Raw genomic sequence first — 23349 nt, 5'->3', positions numbered from 1 at the left:
AACCCTCAGCTTTTTTTTTTTTTTTTTTTTTTTTTCTTGGAGTGCCTCCTTGGGTCCTGCAGCCGTGACCAGTTCTGGCCTGACCCTTGCCCCTTATCCTGATTAAGGCTCTGTCCATGTGCAGACAAAAACCCCGTTCCCTGTTTCCTTTCGGGTGGTTAAGATAGGCTGGGATTTTCAAGAAGAATTTTACTGAAAAACAAGAAAAACAATGATTTATGAAAGTATACCCACCTTAGAAATAGCCTTATTTCCAAAATATATGATTTAGAACTATGGACTTTCAGTAGAAACACGAAGAGCTTTGCAGTATCCATATTCCAGTTATCTGAAGAATAATCATCAGTGATAATTGTGTGTATTGACCTCTTTGAATCCCAAGGGACCAGCCTCTTCTGGGCTCCCTTTTTTTTTTTTGCGGTACGCAGGCCTCTCACTGTTGTGGCCTCTCCCGTTGCGGAGCACAGGCTCCGGACGTGCAGGCTCAGCAGCCATGGCTCACGGGCCCAGCCGCTCCGCGGCATGTGGGATCTTCCCGGACCGGGACACGAACCCATGTCCCCTGCATCGGCAGGCGGACTCTCAACCACTGTGCCACCAGGGAAGCCCTGGGCTCCCATTTTGAAGTGGCCTGATGAAAATCTACCCACCACAAGTTCCTGACTAACAGGCCTATTTCAGTTCCTGTTACCCACAGACAGTAGACCATACCTCTCTCTCCACAGAATAATCTTACCCTCCTCATGTGTTCATTCTTTGTTTCTTGAGGTGGTATTATCAGTTTATTTCAGTTGACTTTAACTTGAACCATTTATGTTATGTATATAAATAGTGTGTAGAGTGTTAATTATCACTTTTTCCTTTTGATTGCTTCTTCCATTGTGTACAGGTCATTAGCTCTTTGTAAAGTCCATTTCAATCTAAATTCTGCCTTGAGTATAATATGTTAAGTAGAGAAGTACATTCCTGTATTAACTTCCAAGTACTTTCAATAGCCTAAATATCTGAATTTGCATCTGCATCCTTTCAATACCGTACATTAAGCCAAAAATCACCTGGCAGGATTAAGAGAAGGACGAATATGATCAGTTAGACTGCTTGCATCATTTTAAGACTTCAAAGTAAAATCCTTTCCCTCCACATCATTAGAAGTAGAGCAAAATGAAGTTGATTCTGTTTCTTTCTCCTACTCGGTGAGTTGGTCGTGTCTGTGACTAACCTGTTCTTCCTGAGAAGATGTCAGAAGACCATCGTGGAGCTGCCTTTTGGGGACAGGGCTTTTGGTTAACCTCAGTCCTGCAAGTTGATGGGGCTGCGAGACCATTTAAAGAAACTCACAAACCTCATTTTGGTTCCTGGCTTGGAAACTGAGCCTGGATCTCATCAATGTTGCAGGGGTGAATAGCCTTTCTCAGTCACTCAGTGCCAACCTGTTGACCGCCACCACTCTTAACCATCTGGACCTCTCAGGGAACATCCTTCGCGGAGATGACCTCTCGGTAGGTTTTCTTTTCCTTACTGCCATCTTCAAAGAAGCTGTACTTACTAACCCTGGAATAATTTTTTTTGTTTGTTTGTTTGTTTTTTGTGGTACGCGGGCCTCTCACCGCTGTGGCCTCTCCCGTTGCGGAGCACAGGCTCCGGACGCGCAGGCTCAGCGGCCATGGCTCACGGGCCCAGCCGCTCCGCGGCACGTGGGATCCTCCCGGACCGGGGCACGAACCCGCGTCCCCTGCATCGGCAGGCGGACTCTCAACCACTGCGCCACCAGGGAAGCCCAACCCTGGAATAATTTTGAAACATATTTCCCGACATCTCCCTTTATCATGACACCTTCAAATCATTTAGTCATGAGCTTATGAAGAGTTTTAGAGAAATGTTCCAGAGCCTTCCTTTACTAAATGTAGCCTATTCTAGAGATTTTTTTCCCCCCTCATGTAAGATTGTTGAAGTTTAAATTCTTTTTGGAAATACTTTTTCTGAAGGAATTTTTTTCTCCACTTCAAAACGTTATTGCACCTGTTAAAATTGCCTGATAAGAAAGATTGGAAACGTAAAATGAATTATTTCATCATTAAATAATATTGTTAAGAAGACTGGTGCCTTTTAAAAAAAAATAGTTTGTGATGGAAAGGGGATATTGGGATGAACGTCAGTCCCGTATTCCATGATTACAGTAGAGAGGGGGAGGGTTAGGAGTCAGCTGGGGCCACTCTTGAAAGTTCGAGTGTGAAGGCAAAAAGTTTCCCCTCAACTACAACAAGATTTTTCATGCAGCTGAATCAGTAATATAAATGTTTGGCAGATCTTACTGATACAGTGAATTAGGTATGATCTCACTGCCAGATGGGGTGAATAGTTCCCTCTAGTCACAGGATAGAATTGAGAAGAAATGCTCCCTTAACGATGGGGTGGGACCCACAGCACATGGACCTCTTCAGAGGACCTTAATTTACATTCCATTGGTTTATGGGAGTGAAAAACACTGTGACATGTGTTCTCATTTCTCTTCTGTTTTCCTTTCCCTGTAAGACAGGGAATGTTGCCACAGCCCTCTTGGTAGTTATTTTCCTCTCCCTTACACTTGAACTCATTTACATAATATTAATACTTGCTTCCTGGTGTGCCATGACTTTTTTCAGTGTGTTCTCCAGTTGTAGTTGTCACTTTCACTGATGATTCATAAATCTGCTCCCTCCCAAGATGAAACAAGGAGTCCGATGTGAAACCACCAAAACATTACAGTGACAAACTAGTAGAATAGAGAGAAAGGTAAAAGAAGAGCCGAGTGACAGTGGGCTTCTAGCCCTGACAGGCTGGGGTTCTGAGAGCCATTCAGCAGGTGCAGGGAGGGGCTTACCTGGCCCTGTGCTTTCTGGGAGAGCAGCCTAGCAGGGGCGGCTGGAGAAGTGTTGGCCAGGTAGGGTCTTGTCACCACTTGAGGGTGATTAGAGCTTCCCCAGCTGGTGGCCAGGAGTAAAATCACAGTGCCAGGCAAAGACAGAGAATCAGATCTTCGCGAAGTCAGAACACGATTATTTTTCTGAATCAGAACTTTTCATGATACAGTACCTTGTATGTCTGGTTATTCTAAAATATTTATAGGCCAGTCTTTTGCTATTCGGAATTCCTTGGTCCAGAGGAGTTTTCTCAAGCATCTATAGCTAAGCTGCTACACTTATGAGTCTTTGCCAAGGGCTAGGACATCTCAATGTAAGCTTGTTTGTTTTTGCAAGTATCTCGTGGCATCCAGTGAAGCAAAGCAGAACGTAGCTATTAGCCTGATGGCAGAAGCTTGGATTTGGTGTGCTGTTGGTGGATGCTGGCAGTTACTACTTACACAGGGCTATTAGAGAATAACAGAGTTATTAATTTTATTGTTTTGATAGCCTTGCACGGGGATGAGGGTCTAGTTTAGGCATTGTGACACTCTAGAAACTGAAGGGTCTTAGTTATAAGTGAGATTAAGAAAAAAAAAAGCCTAATAGTGCTGTCAAGCCCTTTCTTGTTAGATTTTGGAAGTAACTAAGGATAGAAAAATTATTTTCTTGAACTGAAGAGAGTATAGCCCGAGACCACCATCCTGTGTTTCAAATTCAAATTAGTGGCTCCTTAAACACTTTCAAAAGTGATTCGCATTTTGATAGGGTGGCTGCAATTCAGGTGGTATTTCAATGTCAGCAGTTAAAATTAATTAGCACTGTTCCAAATTGTATAATAAAAATGGAGCTAAATCAGGAAAACTAAGTCATGTGTAACAAAAAGGGAGTTTGGTAGCTAAGACTCCATTTGGCCTTTTTTAAACGTAAACATACTTTAAAATATTCTTTGGAATTTGGCTCTCAGGGAAGGTGAAAAACTCTTCTTATACTTATACTCTTCCTTTTGGGAAGAGTATAGGATGATCCTCAGTGGATTTGGGCAACTTGATTTTAAAATATTAACTTAACATCGTGTGTGCATGTGCGAATGTGTGCATGTGTGTTTCTGGATCCTAACATATTTGGTTTTTGCTTTTTATTCAAGTCCATGTACAGTTTTTTGGCCCAGCCAAATGCCATTGCTCATCTGGATTTGTCCAATACAGAATGTTCCCTGGACATGGTAATATTTTTTTATATTGCTCGGGGAGGGTGTCTCAAATATGGGGGTCCCATATTTAGATGGGAAACAGTGGGCTTTCTTCCCAATAAAATATTCTCCGAGTCCTAGAAATATTTGAAAATAAGAGAGCCTTGTTTCTTTCCCAGGTCTGTGGAGCTCTTCTCCGTGGCTGCCTTCAGTATTTAGCTGTGCTCAATCTCTCCAGAACTGTCTTTTCTCACCGGTATGGATTTATTCCTGCTATCATTATCATCTAGGAGTGTCTTTCTCTCAGAGAAAGTTATAGTGAGATGAAAACAGAGTGATAAAGGGTGAATGTTGTGCGTGAAAGGAGATGGTCCTAAACCATTATCTATGAATATTAGACCTTGAAAGTTCAAGTTTTTATTATATCTTTTTTCCCTGCAGGACAATGTCCTTATCAATAACTCCAGACTGCCTATATGAACGATGTAATAATGTACTATTTCTCATATGTGGACAGGCATTCTCTCTTAATATGGTAAAGACCCTTTTAGAAACTTCTATGGGTGTTTCTCAATAATGCACTTTGAATTAAGTATCAGCTGTGTCTGGGAGATAAAGAGAATCGTCATCTCAGAGCTCATGCATTCTGATTTGTAGAAGTGGAGGGCCCGCCTAAGTACCTCACTTCTACCTTCCCAACTTAGAATTGTTTGCAAAATCAGGCAGTAGATTAGAAGCAAAGTATTCACACACAGCAGCAACTTAGAATGGCAGAATGCAGAAAAGTTATGGAAAGGACATGGGTTATGTAACTGTGGAGTTCTGGAACCATCTAGAGTATTAATACAGTTCAACACTTACCATTTGTAATTATTACCACAAGTCGTAAACAATATTTTAGTCATTATATGCTCTTTATTAACATGGAGAATTGCTTAATATTAGAAATACCTCCTTTTTTATTGGTTAACTTTTTGAAAACTTTACATATTCAAGGGGATAACAGTCACTTCTTTGGAAAATTCACAGTTCAGCATGCTTTATTCTACAATTATGCCTCATAGTGAGTTATTCTGTATTTTAAAGTATTCTTGATCCATTACTTCTATAGTATGTAAATGTCTACGATAGCAAAAATATGCCACATGTACCTCAGTAGGATAAGATCAGAGAGAGTAAAATGTAGGAGATAAAATGGTGGGAGAAGTTGAGAGTTTTCTAAGATACTTTATTTCAAAGGCCTTAGAGGGTATTAACTTGACCGCCCAGACCACTCATGTATTTGAAGTCAGCTTATGAAGCCATGCTTTGGTGGAGCTATGATAGACTGAGGAACTGGGTTAGAAATGATATCATAGACGATAAGGATTTTCATCTAATCTGCTCTTTTGAATTCATAATACTGTGAATTCTATGATTACTGGTCCTAAGTAGAGCTCTTAAGCTTATAGAGTGGAATTGTGCTAACAAATTTCCTTGTCTTCCAAATGAGAGGTTGTGATTAAACTGTTTTAGTACCCACTACCTCACCTAGATATAACCATAGAAAGCCCTTAGTAAATTATGTAGAAATTGCTGCATTTATACTGAGTTGTGGATTGTTAGCCAGGCTATTCATACTTTGGTTCACAGATAATTTCATAAGTGTAGCAGTCAGGATAGGTCAGGTTGTTCCAGTAACAAATGATCCCCCCAACCCACCACCCTCTCCACAGCTTTCAGCAACAGCGATTTTGCGACATGTCCCTTATGGGTTAGCCGCTTCACTCTGGGAGCCAGAGCAGCCTCTTTCTAGTACAGAGGAGAAAGAATCATGGTAAAACTTGTCTCTGGAAATCACACACATCACTTCCACTCACATCCCATTGTACTTCAGGGAATACAAGGCAGGTTAATTTTTTTGTTTTTCCTGAGATTTTGGCTGCTAGCCACCCTCAATTTATTCATGTTGCCAAGACCCCATTTCTGAAGTCTGCCAAAGTCTGCTCATCAGAAAAAGAATGTATATATATATGTATAACTGAGTCACTTCGCTATACAGCAGTAATTAACATAACATTGTAATTCACCTTTACTTCAATTATTCAATTAAAAAAAAAAAGAAAAAGAAAATGAACCTGAGTATACAAGCTTCTGTTGGGGACCAGAGTTGTTTGAAATGTCTAATATGTATTCTACCGGAATTCTCTTTCCTCTTAAGTGTTTTTTTCATCCTCTTAAATAGATATTCTGGTTGCTTACGTATTTCTTCTCAGCATGAAATTGTCCTGTTTTAAAACCTTTTTCAAATATTGACAGGTTTCCTAGACCTCTACATAAAATATTGTTGAATGTTATGTGGTTGAGTTTGACCCCTAGGATGGCCTCTGCCATCTATGATTCCCTCCACAGAGTGTGAATAACTATCATTGAATAAGTGTTTACAATGCATCAGGCTAAATGCTGTACTTACTCAAACCTTCCAACAGTTCTATCAGATAGAACAAAACAAACAAAGCATTCGTATTCCAATTTTGACTCTAGAATCTTTTCTTAAATCCTCATAGTGCAGTGTTACTCTGTCCTCTTATTGAGTTGTATGATTTGATTCATGTACTTCCCACTGGAATAGCAAGGGGACATATTTGGAGGTATAAGCATTTCTTTTTGGAGTTTTGTCTTTATTCTAATATTTGGTCTGAAATAATTAGATCTGTGGTATGGATATAAGAGCCGAGGAAGGGGCTTCCCTGGTGGCGCAGTGGTTGAGAGTCCGCCTGCCGATGCAGGGGACGCGGGTTCGTGCCCCGGTCCGGGAAGATCCCACGTGCTGCAGAGCGGCTGGGCCCGTGAGCCATGGCCGCTGCGCCTGCGCGTCCGGAGCCTGTGCTCCGCGACGGGAGAGGCCACGGCAGTGAGATGCCCGCGTACCGCAAAAAAAAAAAAAAAAAAAAGAGCCGAGGAGGATATTTGTCACGCAGGTTTCTTGCCAATCAGACTTGACATCTGGTCACAATCTCATTGTGTCTGAGACCTGCTGCATCTGAAAACATAGCCAAACACAGGTAGTGATCCTTAACAATCTGATGCCACCCAGTGGGAAGGCTCTTTAAATTGGTGAGAAATATGTGTCTTCTTTGACTTATTTCTTAAAAATTCAAATATGGAGTTTCCTGAAGAACTAGGGGGTGGAGCACAATGAGTTCTTTGGCTACAAAGTATAGGAATAAAATGTTTTAAAGACTTAATGACATTTCTTAACCTCTCCTATATCATTTTTGAAAGTACACTGAATTCATTTATTTAACTTTCAGACATTTTGTTTCTTTTTACCTTTAAATTTCTACTGAAACACAACCAGTTCATGGATTATTTCACGGTGTTTGAGTTTACCGATGAATAATTGTGCCAGTTTGGAAGTGGGGTGCAGAGATGGAAGTTTAACTGCATGTAAGACTCTCGTGTTTTGTTTTTCAGGAAAGGAAAAGAAGTACCCCCATCTTTCAAGCAGTTTTTTAGTAGTTCTCTGGCTCTGATGCAAATCAACCTTTCAGGCACAAAACTGTCTCCTGAGCCCTTAAAGTGAGTGGTTAATTCATTTTCTTCAGAGCTTTCAAGGTTCAATTTGTTATTAGAAATGTGCTTGAGGGAAGGGAAAAAGATGTACAATCCTAAGACAAGGCAGATATAAATGCCTTTTTACTTTGGGTCACAAAGGAAGTCAAATTCTTTCTGAGTACATTGTACGCTGTTGATATTATTGCGTCTTCTATGAAAAAAAAAAATCTTCCTTTGGTTTGTGACCTTGGCAGTAGTCACTGATCTTTAAAAGTTGTGTTTCTAGGTACCATCACCTTTCTATTGACCTCTGTTCAGTCCATTTTAGGTATATTCTTGTGTGCATTTTAAAATCTGTTAATTCTCAATATTTCTACTAACAGTAATAATCAAAGGCTATACACGTGTGTGCAACAGAAACAGTTTTTAGGTGCTTTGTTTTCTGAATTACCTAGGTATCTGTTTGTTTGGTATTTTTACTTGGCAGGCAACTTATGGGTTAATATCCTCAGTGTAGGTGTCATGGTAAAGTTGAACTTTTTAGAATAATTTGTTATCCTTGAATTTCTTTTCACCATTGCCAGAAATAAGCAAAATGACTATAGAATCTAATTCTCTTTGAGTCAAAAGAACATTTTCAAGTAGTTATGAATATCTACGTTGTCAGATGTGTTCAGATGTATGCACAGATTTCTCCTTTCCCCAGCTGACATGTAAATCAGCATTCAATTGTTCCCCTGCAATTTGTATGAAATGTTAAAATCAATGTCTGCTGTTCGTTCTACTAGAAAATTAATCATCTAATTTGTAAATTGCCTTTTCTTTTCTTTTTGAGAGGTATGAAGTTCTTGATTAGTTTTCTACAAAGTACCATATGACTAAAACAATGGATGCCTTTAAGAACAGTTGATCCACCTGTGCCAAAAAAAAAAAATCCTGATGTTATAGCGGCCTGTTTTTTTAAAAAAAGAGGAAGAATTGAATCTTTGTATTAGAGATCTCTAAATATAACAGCTGCAAATTGTGACAACATCATGATTAGGCTGTTTGTATGGATGTTAATAAAGCTATCAGCATCAATATTCTAAAGGGGATCCATTATAATTTAACCACACTCATTCATTCAACTGATATTTATTGAGCATTTACAGCAGACTAGATGCCAGGAGGGCACTGAGTAGAAAGCAAAACCAGACTTGCTTTTGTCATATCATATCAGTGGGAGATTAGCATATTCAAAGTAGTTTAAGTGATAGGTACATGGTATACTAATTCAGTGTTGCTGGTTCCTGTAAAATATAGAGTAGTCCTTCACTGATTAGTACAATTGATTTTATAGAATAATCCTCACCACCACAACACTGGATGTACTGTACTTTATTATAGGTCAGTGTTAAATCTTGTGACCTGTTGTTATTTATGTTAATGTTTAATAATAAATCAGTACTGGCAGACCTCGGAGATGTTGCGGGTTTGGTTCCAGATCACTGCAATAAAGTGAATATTGCAGTAAAGCGAGTCACACGAATTTGGGGGTTTCCCAGTGCATTTAAAAGTTATGTTTACACTATAGTGTAGTTTATTAAGTGTGCAATAGCATTATGTCCAAAAAGTGTACATATCTTAAATAAAAAACACTTTATTGCTAAACAATGCTAAGCATCATCTGAGCCATCAGAGAGTCATAATCTTCTTGCTGGTGGAGGCTTTGAAATATTGTGAGAATTACCAAAATGTGACACACAGACGTGAAGTGAGCAAATGCTGTTGAAAAAGTGGCACCAGTAGACTTGCTTCATGCAAATTGCCGTAAACCTTCAATTTGTACGAAAACGCAATAGCTGTGAAATGTAATACGGTGAGGTATGCCTGTAGTCTCTTCAGGTCTGTGTTTTACTCAGTAAAAATTTTAATATGAGGAAAAAGGCTTCATGGCCAAAGATTCTATAAACTAAATTCCAGATGTACATTTAATGTGATACTCTAATTTGAAAAGATATAACAAAACCGAGGTGCTTGGGTTTGCCTGTGAAGGGGTGAGGATGGAAGGGAACTTGCCACGCACTGCCCTAAGTTAGACACACAACTGGGTGCTTACCCACGAACTGTCACCTGCAGTGTTGACAACAGCTGTGGGAAGGTATCATTATCCCTATTTTGCAGCTGAGGAAATTGAAGCTCAGAGAAGATAAGTAATTTGTGAAAACTCATTGCCATCGCTGGTTGGGTTTTCTGGGAAGCCAAGTTAGAGATGGAGATTAGCATGTAGGATGTTTATTAGGAAGTGCTCTTGGAATCTGTGGAGGGGGGAGCAGGAAGAAAGCAGGATGGGACAGAGGGCAAGTTGAACTGGGGCTGTCACAGTGAAGACCTCAGCCAACCCGATGGGAGCTTTGTTGCTAGAATGTCCCTGAGCTGGGCGATGAGGCTGCGCCTTTATACCCCTGTGTTGATCAGTCCTTGGATACAGGCTGCCCCAGAAGCAGATGTGACCTTGGGCAAGGCCCTTGTCTTGGGCTGAGGCAGCCCCCAAAGAGGACCGACAGCTGAGGGGGCTCTAGGAGGTACATTGCAGAGTCCACTGCTGTCAGCCAGCGGACACTGGCTCCGTCCTGTTCCTAAACCCACGTTGTATCCCCAAGCACCAAGAGGAGGGGCAAAGGGGGGCCCTCATTTCTTAAAGGGAGATCAGTAGCCATAAGAGAGTAAGCTAAAGAAATGCAACTTCTTTTGATGTAATTGCTTATTTCATAGTTGTGTTTTTCCTTGGAGGCTCTTTTCTGTCCACATTGAAGTATTTTGGCGCTTTTTAAGAACATGGTAACGCTGCCAGAGCCATGGAAATGAAATACAAATTCTTCTGTTAGTCACTATGGCGCTGATGATTGAGGACCAAGAGGATCACACTGCGAAGGCAGTTCACACTGGGTTAAAATAAACAACACACCTTGTGATAGAGTTTTCCCCCAGAGCCTGCGATGCTTTGTTGTAGTTCTGTTTTGTTTTACTAGGGACAGTTTCTGTGGGTTATTTATATTTGTCTCATGAGTTGTTTCCTCTTAATCATTGGCCTTCTGTAGTTAAGTATCTTAAAAGGCACCATTTATTTCCTTGTCCTTAACCTACACGTCAGAAAAGTAGGAAGTTTTCCCTCCATCTAAGCATTATACAAATACAATGTTAAAATATGTGGCTAAGTCCTAGAAACTTAAAACTTAGAAATGTAGGGACCTCTTTGGTAATGTCCCGACTCTCCCATTTTGCTGATGAGAACCTGAGACACAGAGAGGAAAAGTGATGTCCTTCAGGCTACCCAATGCTCAGTAACAGGATCAGGACCTGAGGACAGGCCTTTTGGTTCTTAGTACCAATAGCTTTCAGTAGCTCCATACTGCGTCCAAGAACGAAAGGGCGAAAAGGCACTTTTTAGGAAAAGAGAAACGCTTGAATAATTAATTGAACAGAGGCACACACACAGATGAGACTTGCCCAGCCTTTTTCATAGGATAGTGTTTTAGAAGAGGGGACAGTGAACTGGATTAAAGGAACAAAGAGACACGCAGTCCCCTTGACCTTCTTACCACAGGGGTTGTTTTCGCAGCTGGGAGCAACCAAGTTCTTGCGCTCGGCCCACCTCGGGGATTCTCTCTCAGTGGATGAGACCAGAGAATCACTGGATGGGGGTAAATCTCAGATACTTTGGCACGAAGTAATTCCCTACTTTCCCACCTCCCCCTTCCCCTGGGGTATTTTTGGAGTCTGCTAGTAGAGGTGCCTTTCCTGGGAACATTGAGAACAGGTAGTCACCCCCAGGTGGCAGTTGCATTGGTTCTACTCTCTAGTATTTACAACTGTCTGCCTTGCATTATGGTTATTTGCACACATATTTGTTTCCTTTGCTTCAGATTGGCACCCCTCTCATGCTCATCTTTGTACTCCTCACAGGGCCTAGCTGAGGGTCTCTTTCGGTGTAATTAATGGATGTGGGTGCATGTATGAAATTTTTGTTTCAAGCCTGTTCAGTGGTGTTGGATGTTATAGGACTGACTTGTAAAAGTGGAGTCAATTCATTCTCTTACATACGAGATCCATATGATGAGTCCAGTCTCCTCCATAAGCAGATAAGAAAACTCCTTTGCAGAGTGGTGATGGTATTTATCCTGTGACCAGCTAGTAGTTGGATAGACAGGCAGGATCCTGCACTCAAACTCAAGACTAGTACCTTATCTTCCATGCTGTTACACCCTTACCCATCCCACCTCTGCAAGTCCTTTAACAAACTCATTTAGATATGATTTCACATCCTGGAATACTCTAGAGCCTGCCTTCCCCCATTAACATAACCCTTAGGGAAAACTAGCTTTCCTTTGCTATTCTAATAACAATTGCCTAATAATATTCTAAACATTATTAAAGGTGTTCTCAAGCAGATGCAGGGGGCAGTTTATCTGTGATGAACGCGATTTAATTTCAGTGTGCAATTAGGAGCACTGTTGGTTTCTTTCCTTAGGAATAGCAACCCCTGTGGGGTTTCGCATTTATAAGGGACCTGCTCCGTGTCAAACAAAAGAATGTTTCCCTGTCATTTTTGTCACTACTCTTGGTGGGCGGAAATGCAGTTGGCACTTTAAAAAGTGAGACGCTGCTTGGTGCTTGACCCATGATTCAGAAAAGGCCTTCTTCTTTCTCTGGGTTTTGTTCAGTGTGCTTACACATTTTTAGAGCAACAAGTGGAATTTTTATCTAAAGTGTGTGTGTTTCCTCCCCTCAGAGCGCTGTTATTGGGCCTGGCTTGTAATCATAACTTGAAGAGAGTTTCTCTTGATCTCAGCAACTGTGAGGTAAGAACACCTTTAGATGATGCACTAGAATAGATAATAGCCTGAAAATTGCTTTGTCTTTTTCCTGGAAACAGTGTGATACTGTGATTCCAGATGGTGTACAAGAAGCAGAATAACACACTTACAGAAACTTCTGATGTTCTGTATATCGTGAGTTTTATCTACAAACAGCCATGGAACACCATTCAGAAAGCAGTCAAATGTGCTTTTAATGGCTTTTCTTTTTCTCCCCTTCTTCATGCCAGTTGCTTAAGTATTTTGTGATGAAACTTGGAGATATCAAGCCTTAAACTAGCTTTACCATCAGGAAAATTGTACCATACAGCCTTCCTTGCAGGGGCCAGATGTGTCCAGCATAACTTGGATTTGGAGAGTGTGAAAGGGAAGATCTTTGTCATTAATTTTGCTTTTTAATATCTTCATTTTAAAACAGGAAAATTAAGATGCTTCTCAAAATTATAGTAACTGCAAGCAGTTTCTATCAAAGTACACACAGAAGAATTGAGACTAAAAACTTCTACATTTTAGAGGGTACCTGAACTTTTTCGCTATCTTGAAACTTTTAGTTTGTGTGGAGATTAGTAAGAAAATACCCGGGTACAAACTATCCAGCCTCTTCAGAGCCTGACTTTACCCACCATGTCAAACTTGGTGCCTTTTCTCAGGGCTGGAGGTGGGAGTTTATTCATTCCTATTCTTGGGCCTTTATACCCACTCGTCTCTCTTTCTGGAACACTCCTGCCATGTCCCTCTTTTTCCCCAAGGCCTCCCTCTCTTTGAGGATCTAGTTCAGGTCCTGTCTCTGCTGTACCTGCATCAGATTCCTACTGTTTGATCTGAGTTTGGCCATAACTAGCTGTGCAGTCCTGGGTGATTACTTGATAGCATTACATCTCAATTTCTGCATCTGCAAAAAGGAAACAACATTAATGCCTCTCTTAGTAGGTTGTTATGAGGTTTAAAAGAGCTCTTCTTTGAAATGTGATGCTTAGAATGTCGAAGGTTGTTCCCTATTGTTGCTTATCTGTCTGTACATTTCTTCCCTGACTGCTTCAGCACTTTGTGGTCTTATTTTTTTCTAATTGTCTAGTACTTAATGACGGTAACATGCATTTGGACACTGAACCACGCGTAGTGCCTTGCACAATTATTAAATTAACTCCTGTATGCTTTCCCAGCTGGGTTGTGACTTTATGGAAGGCAGTATTTGTGTCTTACTTTGCTTTGTGTTTCCTTTAGCCACTAACAAAATGCTGAGCAGTAAGCCAACACTAAATATTGAAGATTTATGCTTTACCTCTCTGAAAATTCTAGAAACTGACAAGTCTGAAATCAACCATATAAATTGTTAGTGCAGGATTTTTTATTAATTTTGAGCTGGGGTGAAGGCCAACTGTGTGTGATTTACTAGTCTTTTTGTTTGTTGGGGGGAGTGCGGGAAAGGGAAAATCCTAAAAACCTAACCTGGCGTTGTGAAATTTTCATGTGCAAATTAATGCTCTTTCATTTATAAAGACAGACCGTGAAACAGAAACTAGCTCTGGTAATATGAATTAATTATTTGTTTACCAGCACTTAATATTAAGGGCATGCCGATAATAAAAATTCCTTATGAGGGGAGGCGTAAGACAAATGAGGATAGAAAGGGTTATTCTATTAAAAAAGCAAGTTGGTATAACCTTGATTGCTCTGTTAGATCAAAATACTGAATTAGCAATAACCCATATGCTTTACTATCCTGACTAAAGATCATGATTGCTACCAATATAACATCATTCATTTAATTCTGTAATCAAAACTGGAATGGACATTAAGTGATCATCTGATTCTCATGCTTATTGATGAGGAAACTGAGGTCTAAAGAAGCTGAAATAATCCAGCTCACTAATGGCAGAGTCATAATCAAAGTATGCTCTCCTGATTGTTGTTAATACTAGTAATTATTAGAATATTATACAATTAGACATTTTCTTCTCAAATAAGTTGATAGGTACCATATGCCCAAAGAACACTGTGTTAGATTGTCACACAGCTTCTTTTTAAAACTCCTTTGTGATCCTATTCAGAATAACTTTCAGAGACAGTTATATTTGGTGAACCATATAAAACTGACATTTTTGTGGGTCAAAAATGGCAGACATCTATGGAGAACAGTATGGAGCTTCCTTAAAAAACTAAATATAGAACTACCATACGACCCAGCAATCCCACTACTGGGCATATACCCTGAGAAAACCATAATTCAAAAAGAGTCATGTACCACAATGTTCATTGCAGCTCTATTTACAATAGCCAGGACATGGAAGCAACCTAAGTGTCCATCGACAGATGAATAGATAAAAAAGATGTGGCACATATATACAATGGAATATTACACAGCCATAAAAAGAAACGAAATTGAGTTATTTGTAATGAGGTGGATGGACCTAGAGTCTGTCATAGAGAGTGAAGTAAGTCAGAAAGAGAAAAACAAATACCACATGCTTACTCATATATATGGAATCTTAAAAAAAAAGGTCCTGAAGAATCTAGGGGCAGGACAGGAATAAAGATTCAGACGTAGAGAATGGACTTGAGGACATGGGGAAGGGGAAGGGGAAGCTGCGACGAAGTGAGAGAGTGGCATGGACATATATACAATACCAAATGTAAGATAGATAGCTAATGGGAAGCAGCCACAGAGCACAGGGAGATCAGCTCGGTGCTTTGTGACCACCTAGAGGGGTGGGTTAGGGAGGGTGGGAGGGAGCCGCAAGAGGGAGGAGATATGGAGGTATATGTATATGTATAGCTGATTCACTTTGTTACAAAGCAGAAACACCCTACTGTAAAGCAATTATACTCCAATAAAGATGTTAAAAAAAATATTTTACACAAATGGAAGAAAAAAATGACAGACTGTTGGCAGTTTCATATGGATCCATCAAATGGCTAGTAGACTTTTTCCTTTATAATTTTTCTTAATAAAGCAGGAATCCAGATCAAATTCTGATGGTAGGATTGACCATCATTGTGATGCTAATTCCACCTTCATTTTGGCCATTCATTTATGAATTATATGATAAAATGATACTGCTGAGATGGGGACCCCTTAATACTACCTTAGTGCCATGTTGTTCCACCATCTTACAGCTTGAATCACAGCACTGGTGACCACGTTTATAAAGTCACACATTGTATTGCTGCTCATAAAAATTAATGAAACACAAAATTATTTTTGTAAATTAAGGTGTCTTGTGACATTTTTCTTCTTAAAGCTAGATGTCCAAAGTTAACTAGATTTCACTTTGCTCATCTCCATGATACAGTAGACCTCTTTCCTATAAAGGTACTAGAAGTTAACAATATTTTCTGTTTAGAATGCTTGCCACTTAGAGTATTAACTACTACTCCTTAAATCATTCATTGCTTCAGAATTTATGTAATGCTCTTGGAAAAAAGCTTTCACTAACTTGGAAGTTTAAAATTATGCATATGTGAATTTTTTCTGTTCATTCTCTATTTAGCCACAGTAGACACAGTCTTCTTTACTCTTATCATGCCAGTCAAAACCATGGAAGAATTCATCACTTAATGATGAATAAAAAGAAACTGATGATCAGATAAATGCCCCCACCTGTGGTGGGTTGGGGGGAAAGAAGCTTCACCCTGATGCCATAATCATCTCGGGAAGTCATTTCTACAGGGGTGGCTTACTCAAGGTGAGGGACTGACAGACCTAAAAGGTCAAATGTCTGTTGTATAATACTGGGGAGTTTCAGATGTGGGCACTGTATGAGTTCAGTGCCCCCTACAGATACCTCTAAGTACAATAGTCTACCCAAACCATGGAAGCAAAGAACAAATGTGAAACACCTTGAAAATTTTTTCATACTTATAAATAGATCACTTATTTTATTATAAAACAGCTGCTCTCCACTGATTAACTTTAAAATTAGGTTTATATGGGTGTCATAGAAAGTAAACGACCATCATCTAAAATCGTGGTTGAGTTTATTTGGAGGAGAGAGACTGTAACCTTGAAATAGGAATTAAAAGTGTCTAGACAGGAAACTGAGAATAACTTTCCTTAAGCAAATTATTTTGTTTTTACCATTTACTGATTCCTTTACTTTTCACGTTTACCTTTCTTGGTGCGTTATCCTTCAGTACTGCCCTGAAAGAGGCATTTCACATTTGTCAGCTTGAATGAGGGAGATTTACACTTCATGCTGTTAAAAAAAAAAGTGTCATGCAGATATTTATAAATTATGGAGTTGCTTTCCTACAACACAAACATCCTTGATATTTAGAAACTTCAATCCAAAATTTGGGCCTGTAATCTTTTGCTCTTTGAGGGCTCAGCTAGTCAGTACTGAAATTAACCTTTCATTTACAGATAACTTCTCTACTTAGAGAAAAAACTTAACCTGTTTCACATTAATTATGTTATCATTTCATTTTCTTGGTCTTCTAGTACCAGAAAAGTTTTCTTTGAGAAGAATAAGAAAATGACTCAGAGTAGTCATGGAAGGCAACAGAGTGTCATAGCAAACAAAGGGTGGGCACTTTGGAATCCAAAAGGTTCCCTTCTTTCAGCCCTCATTTTTCACCTGTGGAATGGGGATTATACAGTCATCCCTCGGTATCTGCTGGGGATGGGTTTGGGGAGCTCCCACAGATATCAAAATGCACAGATGCTCAAGTCCCCCATGTAAAATAGTGGAGTACAATAAATACAGTTGGCCTCCATATCTGCAGGTTTTGCATCTGCTTATTCAACCAACCTAGGACTGAAATTTTGCGGAGGGCCGACTGTAATAGTTTGCTGAGATAGTATTTGGCACAATGCCAAGCCTAGGGTAGCTATCTTTATTAAACCATTAAAAAAAATCACCTTCAAAGCTGTTTTAAATCTCTCAAGAATAATTAGTCTCATCAATTTATAGGCACACCTAGTTTTGGACACAAAACAGCATTACCCTCTACGGCCAGGCTCTGAATGGCCTGTGGCTGATCCCAACTCACTCTCAAAGCGTAAGGACTTAGCATCTGTGCAGATAAATGTGTGTATTCCCTTGTCCTCAAGGTTAGTTCCAAAACAAGAGTTTCAAAACTCTTTTATATATGGTGATAGTGATGTTGACATTCATATGCATTCTCCCCATGTACCCCTCTGCCTGAAAGGAGGCAATGGGTGTATGCATCCTGGCTTGTGTTTAAAAATCTTATTACTTCATAGTCATACTTCAAGGGAAGAATAAGTCAGTGCTGGGACTGAATTCTTCAAGCTTAATCTCCTTCCAAGTGAGAGAGGAAAATCTTTGATACTTCAGAGAAGACGTAAAGCTAGCCATAACTGAGGATTTGTTGCAGTCTGGATGTGGGAGTTGGTTCTTTTAAGGAGAAATTTTCCTGCACGTTATGCCATATTCATTGCAGTGTGCTTTGATGATGAGTAGAAAAAAGAGCATCAGATATTAAAATTTGTAACAAGTAGGACATTGCAGCAAGTCACTAGTAACTTTTCAGACAATTCCATTCAATTTGTGTGTGTTGAGAGTCATCATTGCTGTACCCCTTGCTGTCACTTTCCTGTTAGGCTGGGTGTGGAATGCAAAATGGAAAATGTTTCACCACAGGATGGACATAAGCAATATAATGCATGCAACTATTTGGAAATGCAAGTATTTCCATTCTCTTGGAAATGACAGTATATATACAGTTGACCCTTGAACAGCACGGGTTTGAACTGCATGGGTCCACTTACACGTGGATTTTTTTCACTAAATACCTCCTATAGTACTACATCATGGTTGGTTGAATCTGCATGTGGGGAAGGAACCACGGATACTGAGGGCCAACTGTAAAGTTATACTTGGATCTCTGATTGTGTGGAGGGTTGCCCCCAACTCCCCTCACCCCAGAGTTGTTCAAGGGTCAGTTGTATTATATATCTTTCTTGGGTTCTGAATTACCTTTTGGCATCAAACCCTGCTAGCGAGGATGTGTTGAACTGGATCATGTCAAACCATTTTCTGTTCTTGGAGAATCTTATAGTATTCACAGTTTCATGTGAGAAAATTTCCCAGGATAGAAATTATTTTTTCATTAAAAATGGAACCCCTGTAGAGGACAAGTGATAAATAGGGAGGTTATTTTATATTTAAACCTGTAATATTTGCCACCTCTTTTTAAATGGCAAGTGCTCTTGAGGAAGGAAAATGAATGATTAAAAGTTCTCTAGATTTTAGTTTCCTTGTTTCTGTACCCATTATGGATGTTTTTGTATTAGATAGAACTAATCACTTAGAACTATGGGTAACTTCTCTCTTGAAAGAAATGTGGTTTTATTTTTTAACATTTCAAAAAAGTATTGAGTGATTCAGTCACATTTACTCCTCTTTGATCTTGCTTTCTTTTTAAATAATGCTGGTGTGTGGGATCCAAATGAGGGTAATTTAAAACCAGTTTTACGTGCATACATGCAGACACAGCCTCTAATTATGCAAATTTATTTAAAAGGATTTTCATTTACAGTAATGGAAAAGCTTTTACTGTTTTGGGAAAGCCTTAAGCTTTGGGGAAATTTTAGGCATCTAATAACCTGTGAGTTCAATCGAATGTTCTTGTGACTGAAGTTCAGTTATTTTCTTATCTAAGTTTTGGATTTTTGTTTTGGGAGTTTATTTTAGTTGAAGTGATTTTTCTGACTCTGCTTTTTTACATTGTGTGTTGATAGAGACGTCTACTTCTCTGTTCTTATTCTGCTTACTTAACATTTTTTGTTTTTTCTCCTTGGGCTTTCCTTAGCTTGGCCATTGTGTAAGTACTTTATGAATCAGTAAATTAGGGTATGTTGACATTTTTTAGTATTGGAAAATGTTAGTATTATGCTACAAGTATCAGTCAGGAGTATTTGTAAAATAAACAGAAATGAGCACTGAAATCTCACCTTTATTTTCCATTTTTGCAAATGGAATATTTTTACTATACATTATAATAAGAAGTAGAGATTTTGTTGTAGAAATCTGACTTCTCAACAGAGAAATCACTAACAGCAAATAATGAAATTGCAAAAACTTATGTTTGTCTTCTCAAAAGCATAATTTTTTTCATGCTCTGAAAATCAAATTTTGTTCCTTGGAAGTGTTTGCCTAAATTATTTCCTACTTTAATGTTGACATAGTCTACATATAACATTCACTTCTTCAAATATTAACAAACTGTGACCTGGAACAGTGTTTCTCAAATGTATTTGTGAAGAATCTGGTTGTTGTTTTTAAATTTACAACCAATCATAAACCAGTACTTGGGCAAAAATATAATAAAAATGGCCATAGCTCCACACCCTGGATTTGTAGCCCTGCAGCTGTGGAGTTGGTTGGCCTTGGTTTCCCTGAAGTGTGTAGACCAGCCTCCTGGGGAGGTCTGCCTCTGTGTGACACTCCCCGTCAGAGTTCACATCAGGCACCTAACCGTGCTGTCACCTGAAAAAGTAGAAAGGACTGAATTTAAACACTCCATCTGAAATACTCCTGAATAAAGCAGTTGCAAAGATCTGTGCAAAATTCTGCTTAATTAGCCTGTAAGCAGCCAGGGAAATTGGCAGGGTTTGGTCCAGAGTACCGCAGACATATTTCATCTAAAACAGTGAAATAAGGGTTCTTTAAATTTTTACATCAAAACTTGAACATGTAGAAAGTGTTATTAATTTGGTATAGAAGTTTTACATACATTTTTATTTTCTTAAGTGAATAGAGAAGCTACCATGTTCCTTGGCACATAGTAGGTTCCCAATAAATGAATTTCTTTTCTCTTATTAGATTGTTAAGTTTACTGAACAAAGGGCCACAGCTTGGGAAACTGCATCCTGCACAGTGTTTTACACATAGTAGGAACTCAGATAGTTGCTGAACAGAAAACAAAAATACTCTGACCTCTGTAAAATATGCTTTTGGTTTTATGGGAAAAGATGAAAAGGGTTTTATAGGTCTTTACTGTCTCCTTTGGTTGTTTTGCTGCTACATGGTGGAGAGAGATACCGTGAAATCTGTAGTAATCAAATAAAATAGTAGCAGTTTCTAATGTATAAAAGGGACTTGTTAGCTTTCCAAAAGTCAGAAATGAAGAAAATTCTTGTGGGTTGACGGAGACCATCTTGGCAATGGTGACGTGGGGTGGCCTCTGTCTTCTGTTTCTTTTTCTAATCGTTTTCAGACTTATGTGAGATGGGAAACCAGATAATGACTAGTGATTAGCTCTTTACATTGATGATAGCTTTTTTGGAGTTGATAAGTTTTCACTTTTTCTTTGGTGCTAAGTTTGAGATTATATCTCCTATTTTTCATTGTTTTGGCTTTACCCCTCCAGTGACCACTTTTCTTGTTTGGTTTGTGTTTCTCTAGCTGAGATCTGGAGGAGCGCAGGTATTAGAAGGCTGCATCGCCGAAATTCACAACATCACCAGCCTAGACATCTCCGATAATGGTAAGTCAGAAATCAGAGAAGAAGAGACATAGAAATGTTATTTGAAGCAAGTTGGGAAAGGGAAAATAATCTTCGAGCTCAATCTAGATGATACCTTAATAAAATTGTTATTTCACTTCTTGACTAAGAGGACCTTTTAATTTAACAGAGTTTATTTATGGAATAATTCTGTGCCAAAGTCTTACTAAGATTTTTCTACGGCCAAAAATGAAAAGTCTATGCAGTAAAACAATTCAGACCAAAAAAAAAAAAAAAAAAAAGTTGTCATCATTACATTGATAAAGATCTGAGTCCAACCTTTTGCATGCTTAGTGGTAATAAAATTGAGGTCTTGTTTATTTATTCAGAAACTTGTTTCATTAGCTTTATTTCTACTGGTTATAGTAGCATGTGCATATGAACTTGCATAGACGACAACTTTAACTGCAGTTACCCCCCAGTGAACAGTATGTCAGAATCTTCTTTCACAAAGGGATGGGGAGAGAGGAAATTTTCTGCTGTCATGCCTCCCCATTCCTTGTTGACTTTATTTAGCCACTGATTGCATAAGAGATTTAGATAAGTCTTTGCGGAGAATGAGTTTATCCCTGGAAAAAAGATTAGCATCTCAGGACTGTACAGAAAGTCATCCACTGCCTTGCACCTTTGTTTAATTTTGCTGCACCTGAGAATGATCCACATGTGTGTTGATTCTCCATTTACTCTGATTCTTTCCAGGTTTAGAATCTGACCTATCTACCTTAATAGTGTGGCTCAGTAAAAACAGATCCATACAACACCTGGCGTTAGGCAAAAATTTTAATAATATGAAATCCAAGTAAGAGTTTTGCATTTTTTTTATATGACAATGATGAAAATAACCAGCCTCCTGAAAGCTTTTGATTTGATTCCACTGTCCACATCTTTAAAATCTCTTTAGAAATCTGACACCTGTGTTGGACAACTTAGTACAGATGATTCAAGATGAAGAATCAGTGAGTATTATTTTTAACACTCTTGCCTAAAATCTGCCGTTTGTTGCTTTCTTACTAATTATGTCTGCTGGGTTAATGCAGATATGCTTTCAGATAATTTTATCTCTGTATGCATTTTCTGTTGTCATTGTTTTTAAGTGCAATAAATATTTATGCTTTAGTACAGTTTTAGGGTGTACTTAAAATTTACCTACTCTTCACTTTATTCAGCTTATCACTAATTAAAGGAAGATTATAACTAATAGATGAAAAGAGGTATACATTGACTCCTAAGCCCATCTTTTAATAAGCCTTACTACTTCCTAGCTTCAGCTAATACACTAATCTGCAAGTGTGAAGTTTTGCTCTCTAGTTGACTTTATAACCTTCTATCATGCTGAGAAACATCATGTTGCTAATTTGAATTTCATCTAGTAATTATGCAGAATTACAAGAGACTAAGAAAGTTGTCCCCCATCTTAAATTGTGTCTAGGGCTCTAATAATCCTTCTTATATTTTTATTCCCTTTAGTTGTTCCTGGCTAAGACTCAGTTCAGGGTAAAGAAATTTAATGTCAAATAGTATCCTATTTGGCTGCCCTTAGAAATGCATTAGGATAAAGGAAGATATTTTATGGACAAAGTGAGAAGCGCTCTACCGTTAATTCCTTTCATTGAAACCTGGTGCATTTCATATTTTACTGATGCTCTTTAAGATTTTGTCCCTTTCCTATCTTAGTCCTATTCAGCCACCAAAGAGCTTTTATGGTTCCTAAAATCCAAATCAATTTGTATAATGAAGATTCATATTATTCATGTTTGGTGATAGCTAGTTTTGTAGGTCATAAGAGTGATTCCCTGTATTAATCATGTGAGATATGTCACATTTAAAAAAAATATCATTTTGGACTTCCCTGGCGGTCCAATGCAGGGGGTGCAGGTTCAATCCCTGGTGGGGGAACTAAGATCCCACATGCCTCACGGCCAAAAAACCAAAACATAAAACAGAAGCAATGTTGTTACATATTCAATAAAGACTTTAAAAATGGTCCACATAAAAAAAAATCTTAAAAAAAAGTATCATTTCCCATTTTGAATTCATATAGGGTTATAGAAAATTCTACTATAACTATAAGCTAAATTTTTGGAGAAAGCCATGCAGTCAGGAGAGATGGAGACTGGTACTTTTCTTTGCTGACCCTTGCCCACATCTCTTTGTGGAGCTCTGACATGGAGGGCAGGAGAAAATTCTGTTGTCCTGCCTCTTCATTGTGTGGATATGATTTCCAACCTGTGGACTAGAAATGAAACTCATTATTATTAAATGAATTCAGACACTTCTCTTTGTCCTCATTTGCTAATAAACCCCATATTTTGTTACTCTTATACTGGGTTATTAAAGTTAGAGGCATAATTAGAATGTAATTTACACTTTTCAGAATTCATGCAGTTTGTTTTACATATTTAATTTGACTTTA

At 38.7% G+C, this 23349-nt stretch overlaps 1 protein-coding gene across 9 annotated transcripts in view; it reads left to right on the top strand.

The window, feature by feature from the left end:
• CARMIL1 (capping protein regulator and myosin 1 linker 1) overlaps positions 1 to 23349 on the top strand; it is a 326341-nt gene that overhangs the window by 198371 nt on the left and 104621 nt on the right. For all 9 annotated transcript variants that reach the window (XM_067006576.1, XM_067006574.1, XM_067006577.1 and 6 more), the window contains 8 exons: positions 1396 to 1499; positions 4027 to 4104; positions 4251 to 4327; positions 7528 to 7632; positions 12380 to 12449; positions 20837 to 20918; positions 21636 to 21735; positions 21838 to 21892. In XM_067006576.1, coding sequence (XP_066862677.1) covers positions 1396 to 1499; positions 4027 to 4104; positions 4251 to 4327; positions 7528 to 7632; positions 12380 to 12449; positions 20837 to 20918; positions 21636 to 21735; positions 21838 to 21892 — 671 coding nt within the window. The remainder of the gene's footprint in view (positions 1 to 1395; positions 1500 to 4026; positions 4105 to 4250; positions 4328 to 7527; positions 7633 to 12379; positions 12450 to 20836; positions 20919 to 21635; positions 21736 to 21837; positions 21893 to 23349) is intronic.

This window comes from Kogia breviceps, chromosome 10 (assembly GCF_026419965.1).
Source record: "Kogia breviceps isolate mKogBre1 chromosome 10, mKogBre1 haplotype 1, whole genome shotgun sequence".
Lineage (NCBI taxonomy): Eukaryota > Metazoa > Chordata > Mammalia > Artiodactyla > Physeteridae > Kogia > Kogia breviceps.
This window is presented reverse-complemented; position numbering and strand designations above follow the sequence as displayed.